The sequence below is a fragment of the Acytostelium subglobosum genome, assembly GCF_000787575.1.
Source record: "Acytostelium subglobosum LB1 DNA, scaffold: scaffold6, whole genome shotgun sequence".
Taxonomy (NCBI): Eukaryota; Evosea; class Eumycetozoa; order Acytosteliales; family Acytosteliaceae; genus Acytostelium; species Acytostelium subglobosum.
In genome coordinates this window covers 1,269,608-1,278,823 of record NW_012236532.1, presented here as the reverse complement: position 1 = coordinate 1,278,823, position 9,216 = coordinate 1,269,608, and the positions used below count along the sequence as shown (strand labels likewise).

The 9,216-nt window shown below is 41.7% G+C and overlaps 7 protein-coding genes across 7 annotated transcripts; 2 read left to right on the top strand and 5 right to left on the bottom strand.

Annotated features, from left to right (window-relative positions):
• Window positions 1-820: 820 nt before the first annotated feature.
• On the top strand, window positions 821-1,462 carry SAMD00019534_038560 (hypothetical protein; the record flags this gene model as incomplete). The annotated part of the gene is made up of 2 exons (XM_012904748.1): window positions 821-1,111; window positions 1,181-1,462. 2 exons carry the CDS (start codon window positions 821-823, stop codon window positions 1,460-1,462), a joined length of 573 nt encoding a protein of 190 aa, XP_012760202.1.
• Window positions 1,463-1,850: 388 nt separating this feature from the next.
• SAMD00019534_038550 (hypothetical protein) lies at window positions 1,851-2,246 on the top strand (the record flags this gene model as incomplete). Its single annotated transcript, XM_012904747.1, has 2 exons — window positions 1,851-1,990; window positions 2,063-2,246. Coding segments are annotated over 2 exons (324 nt in total), but the record flags the coding sequence as incomplete, so codon positions are not given.
• A 339-nt stretch (window positions 2,247-2,585) lies between these two features.
• On the bottom strand, window positions 2,586-3,017 carry SAMD00019534_038540 (hypothetical protein; the record flags this gene model as incomplete). The annotated part of the gene is made up of 2 exons (XM_012904746.1): window positions 2,586-2,675; window positions 2,763-3,017. 2 exons carry the CDS (start codon window positions 3,015-3,017, stop codon window positions 2,586-2,588), a joined length of 345 nt encoding a protein of 114 aa, XP_012760200.1.
• A 342-nt stretch (window positions 3,018-3,359) lies between these two features.
• Window positions 3,360-4,873, bottom strand: SAMD00019534_038530 (hypothetical protein; the record flags this gene model as incomplete). Its single annotated transcript, XM_012904745.1, has 3 exons — window positions 3,360-3,882; window positions 3,954-4,443; window positions 4,543-4,873. 3 exons carry the CDS (start codon window positions 4,871-4,873, stop codon window positions 3,360-3,362), a joined length of 1,344 nt encoding a protein of 447 aa, XP_012760199.1.
• Window positions 4,874-5,351: 478 nt separating this feature from the next.
• Window positions 5,352-6,656, bottom strand: SAMD00019534_038520 (hypothetical protein; the record flags this gene model as incomplete). The annotated part of the gene is made up of 1 exon (XM_012904744.1): window positions 5,352-6,656. A coding segment is annotated over one exon (1,305 nt), but the record flags the coding sequence as incomplete, so codon positions are not given.
• A 534-nt stretch (window positions 6,657-7,190) lies between these two features.
• Window positions 7,191-7,943, bottom strand: SAMD00019534_038510 (hypothetical protein; the record flags this gene model as incomplete). The annotated part of the gene is made up of 4 exons (XM_012904743.1): window positions 7,191-7,220; window positions 7,428-7,474; window positions 7,578-7,642; window positions 7,711-7,943. 4 exons carry the CDS (start codon window positions 7,941-7,943, stop codon window positions 7,191-7,193), a joined length of 375 nt encoding a protein of 124 aa, XP_012760197.1.
• Window positions 7,944-8,650: 707 nt separating this feature from the next.
• Window positions 8,651-9,100, bottom strand: SAMD00019534_038500 (hypothetical protein; the record flags this gene model as incomplete). Its single annotated transcript, XM_012904742.1, has 1 exon — window positions 8,651-9,100. The coding sequence occupies one exon, from the start codon at window positions 9,098-9,100 to the stop codon at window positions 8,651-8,653; it is 450 nt and encodes a 149-aa protein (XP_012760196.1).
• Window positions 9,101-9,216: the final 116 nt, after the last annotated feature.

Genomic DNA, 9,216 nt, shown 5'->3' with positions numbered 1-9,216 from the left:
CATMMCAACAACAACAACAACAACAACAATTACAACATTCATATGGCCAAGTTCAAACACCACCACCATTCAATCTTTACAATAGTACACCATCGACACCAATCACCGAGTCGTCAAGTAGCTCCTCCACCAGTTTGCAAGGTAGCTCATCGTCTGTGACTGCGCCGCCAACTCCGCCATCCACTTCCACGACCACCTCGACGAGCTCCACGTCCACCGTCAAAAGATTGGTGCCAAACCTTAAGATCAAGGCCAGACAAGCATTCAACAAGCCACCTCCCCTGTCACCACTCTCGCCATCCACTCAGCTGCTCTTCACAAAGGGATTCCACATCACTACCCCACCAACGACACCTCCCCTCACACCATTCTCGGCTGGCGGTGGTGTTGTACAGCAGCCACCAAGATACGTGGTGCCAGGGACACCATCAACACCAAACGCCACTCAACAACAAACAAATCCTGGCACAGTCTAGTGAGTTTGCCYTTTGAGTCTGCTCAAATGCCCGCCATATCACCACTGTCCACGCCACCAATGACACCAAGACGATTCTCGCCACAGAGCTCACCCGATGAGATGGCCGTCCAACTCAGACTTTTCAAACAAACATACAACAAGCTAATAGACACATCATTGGACACACTATGGAGCAACATCAACGTGGGATGTTGCCACACATCCAGTCGACTCTGGACTACCACTGGCTCGTATCAAGAAGATAAATGAGACAGGATAGTTCGATAAAGGTATGGCATCATCATCATCTAAGTCACAATCGACACATCACTAACTCAAAGTCACCATCTCAGTTGATTGGATATGAGGGTGCCTATATTATTGGCCAAGGCTTGTGACTTGTTCATCCAGGACTTGACTACTAGATCATGGGTGCACACAGAGGTTGGCAAGAGAAAGACGTTGCACAAGACGGACGTAGCACATGCCATCGCGAGGAACGAGGCATATGACTTTTTGGTCGACGTTGTTCCTTGGAGGAACATTGTCAAGCCAAAGCGAACGGAAGACACCACATTAATAATGCGTAACACTGGTAACCTAACACCAGAGGGTATGCACTACCTTCAATACCTACATCTACAACAGTACCTCGTAAGTATCATACCACCTATGTATCATTGTACAACAATGTACTAACAAACACAAACAACATCATGATAGAGGGAGACAAAGACAAGTTCAATAATCATTCAACCAATTTATAAGACAACAACATTGTCTCCAACTGCTGCAAGTTCACAACAACATCAACAACAACAACAACAACAACAGTATTATAACCAACAACAACAACAACAATTGATGTTGGGATACCAACAGCAGCAACAACATTACAATCAAAATCAACAACAGAAACATAGTACAATTTTGACAAAGTTGGAGGAAGAAGATGAAGATGAAGATATCGATGAGGATGATGACGCTCACTCAATCGAGGAATAAACATCCTACTACTACTATTACGATTACCAATTATATATAATTAATTATCCAGGATACTACCAAGGTGAAGTTGAGTTTGTAGACAAACACCCAAAAACTTTTCATCATCAAGTGACGACTTGAAGTGAGGAGGGCTCAAATTGAGTTTATTCATCGCAAGTGCAAGCAGTCTGTGACATCATATATTATATTATCTGTTGTGTCTACGACAGCGGTGGTGCCAGATATAGGACAGGTGCATAGCATTGAGAAATGAACTTTTGTAGCGAATGGTATATACACTATGACATGACGATGTGGAAGGGAAAGTGAGCGCGCCACAGATGGATGTGGACGTTAATGGTGTCTAACTGCAAACAATACTCGTCTTGGTATTCAAATCATTCATGTATACTTTAGCAACAACCTATTGTATCCAGTAGCGAACAATCAAACTAGAGAACTGCTGCTCTCCTGCAAGGTATGCGATCACAAGGAGGTAGCTGAAGACAAACGTGTATATAGAAACGAAATCAAACACTCAATAGAGTACGTTATAGAATGACTCTATCATCATCATCAATCAACATCGAACTAACATTACTTGTACGACATGTTAAGAGAGCGAACACAGATCTCACTTGATATAGCTTCAGATCCGACACTGCCTCGTACAAGAGGATCAAAGTGTCCACAATGCGGCGGTAGAGAGGCTATATTCTTCCAGTCACTGGGTAGAAAGAGCGATAAGATGACACTTTTCTTTGTTTGCTGCAACTGTGGAGAGAGATATACACATGGCCAGGCTCAGTAATCTGTACAACTACATCATACATGACATCATTGTTGTGTCTGTGTAATTGGACGCGTCAACTTCCCCAATCAACCAATCAATCAATCAATCAATCACTTCTCAGCCCAGCTTATATATAAACATACACAGGTACCTAAGCTCATTGATCAATGAGCCAAGTCGACATGCACTGTGTGGGAGGATAACGAACTACCACCACACGACACAATCAGTCAAGTTCATCTCTGCAGACTGTCAGATCTAAATAAACGACATGACTATTCCCTCTACCAATCCAACTAGTAGCGCAATGCATCCATTAACTGTGTAATAATAGTAGTATAGGGTAGTTTACTGTTTACCAGCAGCAGTAGCAGCAGCTCTCTTCTCAATCTTTTCTTTCAAATTCTCTGGCTTGCACTCTGTCAAGAACTTGTTGATCTAGTTGTTGTTGTTGTTGTAGTAGTTGTTGTTAGACCTTGACAACACCAGTCTCTCTTTATCAATCTCTATCTCTAACTCTCTTACCTCATTCTGACAAGCTGATTTCTGATAGTTATTCGATTGCAAACAGTTCTGCAATGGCTTAGCAGCATCACAAAGAGATATACACAAGGTGCAGTCCCAGTTCTCCTTGGCACAGTTGGCCGTCAACTTCTCTGGCTCTGGACCAAACTTGAGGAAGCAGTCAACATCTGCCTTGATCTTTGTCTCACACTCTGGGAACAATGAGATAAGCAAGTCCCTCGATTGTCTAATAGTAAACTTTTGTCCTTGTTCCATCCTTCTATATCTATCTATCTGTCTATCTCTTTATCTAATTGTAGTTTTAAACCCTTTTTGTGTCCACCTGACAACTTTGATCATCATCTCCGCCTTTCGTTTTTGCTCACAAACATCAGAAGTTGATCAATCAGCCAATGTTGTTGTTGTTGTTATGCCTAGATATCATATTGATTTATTGGCATGATGTCTGGAGAGTATAATTACCAGCACAACCATGCACTTGTTTCCTGGATGGACACGAGCGTATGTACAGTGTATGTTTGCAAACATGTAAATATATGGTCCAGGCTTAATAATGAATGAATGAATGAATGAATGATCCACAACACTCATTCTCTCTTAGTTAACGTTCAACTTTGAGATGGCCGAGGCAAGATTGTTGGTCTGTGCCTTGATCTGGTTGCACAGGCCAATCAACTTGTCCTTGTTGTCCAGTATCTCGATGGAGAGCGTGTAGGGGTTGTAGCGGAGACTGAATGGCTTCTCGAGCGACTCGGCAAACGCTCTCATCTTCTCCTTGGCACTCTGGAAACTCTCAGCAACAAAGTACGTGGGCTGGTACTGGGTGATGGGGTACTCCTGCTTGCAGGTGACGAACGGGTCGAATGGTCTCTTCTCTGGCTTGTCCGACAGACAGTAGTCCAGCTCACCAAACGATGACAGCAGGCCAGCGCCATACGCTCTAACCGAGTCACCCTCCTTGCACAGGCCAAACTCCACTGTGAACCAGTAGCACGTTGAAAGTCTAACAATGTCCTCATCAGAAGCACCGAGCGATGCCAAACCAATCTCCTGACTAAAGTCTGCAAAGTCCGGATCAGCATACAATGGCACGTGACCTAACAGCTCGTGGCATACATCACTATTGGGTATGGTGGTAGTAGTAAGTTAATAAGAGTGTCTGTTGGCTAAAGTAGTTCTCTGTATACATACGGCTCTGGAGTGTACAGGGGAACAGAGTGATGTCTGATGTATTGGGTGGCGTGGAAGACACGGAAGGCCAAACCGTTCAAAAAGTCACGTGATGATAGCAGTCCTTGCACAGGCCTTAGACGGAAGCCGGTGCACTCTGTCAGGAACTCAGAGATGTCTTGCAGCTGTGGGATGTTGGTCTCGGAGAATCCACAGTTCTGCTCGAGCAAGGGGAACACGTAGCGGTGCTGACGACAGGCATGTGTTGGATAGATCTCCTTGAGCTTTCTAAAGACGACGCCCCATGTCTTGATCTCCTCCTCAGAGTACTCAATATGTGGGATCTTATCGCCGTACTTAAAGACTGCTGCGATCTGGGCAATCTCCTTACGTCTCTGGATGTATACTGGGTCAGTGGCGCCTGGATGGTCAGAGGATAGCTCCGATCCCATCTCCAACACCTTGTTGCAGAACAGGTCCAAGTCAGAGATCTTTCTTGGGAACCATGGGACTGTGTTATTCATTGATGAATGTAAGTGTGAGTGAGTGAGTGAGTGAGTGACTGATTGATTGATTGATTATGCGGCAGGTTGTCAATTCGAACACATACTGGTGTTTGCCTGTGGCTGTTGCTGCTTGGTCTCAGTGAGGACGGTGGTCTCGACACCCTTGCTCTTGAGCTCAGCGATGACGTCGTCAATGTTGTTGGTGTTGGCATCATCGGAGGCCAGATCCATGAAGAAGTCATAGTCGTACTTCTCAGTCTTGGATGGACGAGATTCAATACGAGTAATGTTGAGCTTGTGGTTCTTGATCACCTCAAGGTACTCGTTAAGTCCACCAATCTTGTCACTGATTGAGAACAGTACCGATGTTTGGTATCTTGGTGTCACTGGTACAGCTGCAGCAGTAGTAGTAGCTTGTTGTTGTTGAGCAATCATTGTTGATATTGTTTGATTTGTCGTTGTTGTTGTTATTATTGTTATTGATTAAGTTGTAATGGTAATAAATATTATATGTATGTTGTATATATCTATACGTATGTATGTATTAATAATGAATGGAAGTGATAAACGTAGAATGAATGTTCTTTTGTGAGTGACACTTGCCCCCGATTCAATTCAAAACTATCTGCTGTTTCACACACCAGCCTACAAAACATTTTGAAATTTCCTACGACGCATGCGTCGTCCCCAAAAATGGGACGTCCCAGCCCCGAAAAAGGCATAGGTGCTGTCCAATGAGGCGATCGTTTGGTGTTGTAACTGGAAACAACACTAGACACATAATTATGTGATATCATTGATTATGGCACCTTGACTGACTAAAACTTCGATTTGTCCAATGTTTCGTTTCATCGTCGAAAGAGTCAATATTGACCTTTCCATTCTTTGTTGTCATGGTCTATGTCTATTATTTATTGTTTGTTGTTTTTGGGAAGTTCCAAAATGATATAACTCCATTACAGTTTGCATCAGTTACAGGTACAAACACAGCTGTTTGATCGTCGATAAGCCTCCATGTTGTCTCAAAGTCGGTGAATTGAAGTCTCATGAACTGTAGAGTTATTGTTGGAATTGACTTCAGCAAGTGTAAGAAGGATGGTGGCAAACCCTCGCTTATTGCGCTCAGTTGGACCAGTGGCCGTATTTGGATAATGAGATGTGATAGTCCCTTCATCTTTGCCAGATAATCCGAATTCAAATCCAAAAATGATGAGGCTGCCTGCCTGGAGTTTCTACCGGGACTGTGGACAACAGTGAGCTCATTGAGATGGGTGTGTCCATGAAGATTAAGATTCTCGGGGGAGAAGCCACAATATTTGATAGTAAGTGATGTGACGAATGGAATGTACCCGGTTGTGAGATATTTGTCAAAGAAACCAAAAGCTAAACGCCTTACAGATTGTGGTATGTGTCCAACTTGAAGTGGTTGGTTGAATTCTGTCAATGAAAGTTGTGCCACTAACGGTGGAATATGTCCAGCTTGAAGTGTTTGGTTAAAATCTCTCAATGAAAGTTGTGTCACTGAATGTGGAATATGTCCAACTTGAAGTGGTTGGTCGAAAATGGTCAATGAAAGTTGTGTCACTGATTGTGGAATATGTCCAACTTGAAGTGGTTGGTTAAAATCTCTCAATGTAAGTTGTGTCACTGAATGTGGAATATGTCCAGCTTGAAGTGGTTGATCGAAACTTGATGACGAATATTCTGTCACTGATTGTGGAATATGTCCAACTTGAAGTGGATGGTCAAAATCATCCAATGACAATTGTGTCACAGACTGTGGAATGTGTCCGACTTGTAGAGGTTGATTGAAACGGGCCAAAAATAATTGGGTAACTGATTGAGGAACATATTCAACTTGAAGCGGGCGATCAAAGTCGACCAACAATAATTGTGTCACTGATTGTGGAATATGCCCCACTTGAAGTGGTTGGTCAAAGCGAACCAATGAGAGATGAGTCACTGATTGAGGAATATGTCCCACTTCAAGTGGTTTGTTGAAATATTCCAATGAGAGTTGTGTTACTGATTGTGGAATATGTCCCACTTGAAGTGGTTTGTTGAAATCTGACAATGAGAGATGTGTTACTGATTGTGGAATATGTCCAAATTGAAGTTGTTGATTGAAACGATACAATGATAGTTGTGTTACTGATAGTGGAATATGTCTAACTTGGAGTGGCTGATTGAAATCTATCAATGATAACTGTCTCACTGATGGTGGAATAAGTCCAACTTGGAGTGGTTGATTAAAATCTATCAATGATAATTGTATCACGGATTGTGGTATACATTCACCTAGGAGAAGAGGTTGAGGCAAAGGGGTGGGGACTTCCAAGTCCAAGCTTATGACTGATGAGGGGATATGAAAAAGATGAGTCTGGAGGACGACTTTAAAGTGTGTAGCCGATGGTTGTTTAGGGTTATTTGTTAAGTGTTTAAATGCTCTCCAGTCGTCTTTTGGTTTTGGTAGTGAAGTGAGGTGATGCTTCAAAAAGGGAGCGATGCTTTTTTGCAGATTGAATATATATTTGCTAACAAAGATTAAACATATTGTATCAATGTAATCAAGATGCGAAACTATGATCCTCAATATATAGACAGGCATCAATGCGAACATGATTGATAGTTGTATTCTTGTGTGTGTATTTGGTGTAGCGGAGAGAACGAAAATGGATGGATGTTTAGGGTCATAACTTAATAATATTAATATTTAGATGTGGCTAAGTACATGTGGGGGTAAAGAGAATAGTCAGAGTAGTAACAGATAGAGCATATAATCCTAAATATCATTATTTTATAATTATGATTATGACACAAAATATCAAATGATAAAGAAACATTGAGACTTTGTGGATGAGTGGCTCATGTTTAGGTTCTTGTTACATTTTTTTTTTGAAAGAGGTGACCCCCAATCTTTTCATTCAGCATTGGCGAATGTGATGAATGAGCAGAGTTGAGTGAGTGAATGATTGAGTGAGTGTCTTACCTTGTGGCCGTAGGCCAATGCTGGGTTCTTCTCGTTTGGTTTAACACCTGATAGTAGTCGTTGTTGGTGACTTGGAATTGAACAATCGTGAAGTTGATCTTTGGTGACGTTGCACCAAGGGCAACGATACTTGGTCTGTGACATCCATACAGCATAAAATCCAAACATTTCCAGGAGCCATGTCAGCAACGACTACTGGCTCGATTGAATATCGTCTGTTGTGCATTAATTGTTGCTATGTTAGTGATTGAATGTACACGTGTTTGTTTGCAAGTATACATACATGTCCTGTGACTGTTCATTGTCATCTTTGATATCGTCTGATGTCATAAAGAACTTTTGTCTGCCTTGGAGCAGTTGTCTAAGCTCTGTGATAAAGTTCTCAAGCTGCACTGTCAGAGTCTGGTGTAACTCGTCGCCGACATACGCCAAGAAGATGTGACTGTCATATGGACACTTGACCCTCCTCTTGGTCTTTGATGCATAGATGAGTTGGACGCAACCAATGACCAACATTTGATTGTTTGAAAGTGTGCATCCATCAATACTGATCTTCAGAAAGATCCTCTCTGCCTTGTATGCTCTCTGGCCTGGTGGGGTCGCTGCATTTCCAACAATGACCTTGACCACAGGTTTGTGCGTCTCATGCTCAAGGAGGAGCGAGCGAATCTAGACAAGTTGGTGAGTTGTACACATGTCCCATCAGTCTGTTCTTTGATATTGTACTTGTTTACGATCTCTGTGTTTGAGAATGAATAACAATGAATGAGATTAATGCATTAACAAATGAGTGAGGAGTCAAAACAACAGATCTAGATCAATTAAAATAAAATTAAAATCTAGATTTAATAGAGGTCAGATGGGAGGCTAGATTCGATCCAGGACATATAAAATGGACAGTCGCTTCCAAAACACCTTCTTGGGAAGTCGGCAATGCATACGTATGATACTTTTTATTTAAAGGACAGTGCGTTTGATTGTTTAATCAATCAATGATTAAATGATTGTGTGATTGAATGATTTATTGAATGAATAAATAAAGAATGGCATCGATAGGTTGATGGAATGATTGAGTGAGTGAACGATTGATTGAATGAACGATTGATTGAATGAATGATCATCGCGTGCATGACATTGATTATAAACACTATAAAATGAAAGTACAAAACATTTAAAGGTTTCAGTGATCAATTAATCATTCAATTAATCAATGAATCAATTATTTATTCTATGCACATTGTGTTATCCGAATGATTGTCCCAAATGTAGAGATTATGATCTTCCAATAATCCATCGGAGAGTTGGTAGCCAATTCGATGGAGGAACCACCTTGTAGGTGTAAAGTCATCTTCTAGATCATTCTTGTTGAAGGTGTCACTTTTAAGCCAGTCATAATAATCATCATCATCATCATCGTCATCATCGTCATCATCATCATCATCATCATCATCATCATCATCATCATCATCATCATCATCATCATCCTCGGCATCAGAGTTGTCTTGATTATCTGTTGTCATATGAGTATTCGATCCACCTAGGTGCCGCAGGATCTCATTGTCATCATTGGTGCCAAAGAACCATTGAAGTGTCTCCAAGGTGCCGCAATTTCGAATGATCCTCCTTCCAAACTCCATACGATCCTTGATTATGACCGGACTCTGTTCAAACATGAACTGGAGGACGGCAGTGTTGTTTGTGTAGATCGCATAGTTAACACATTTAAAATCGAATAGATATTCGGTGCCCATGACATGTCCTCAAAGATGGTCTGAATAATTTTATCCAA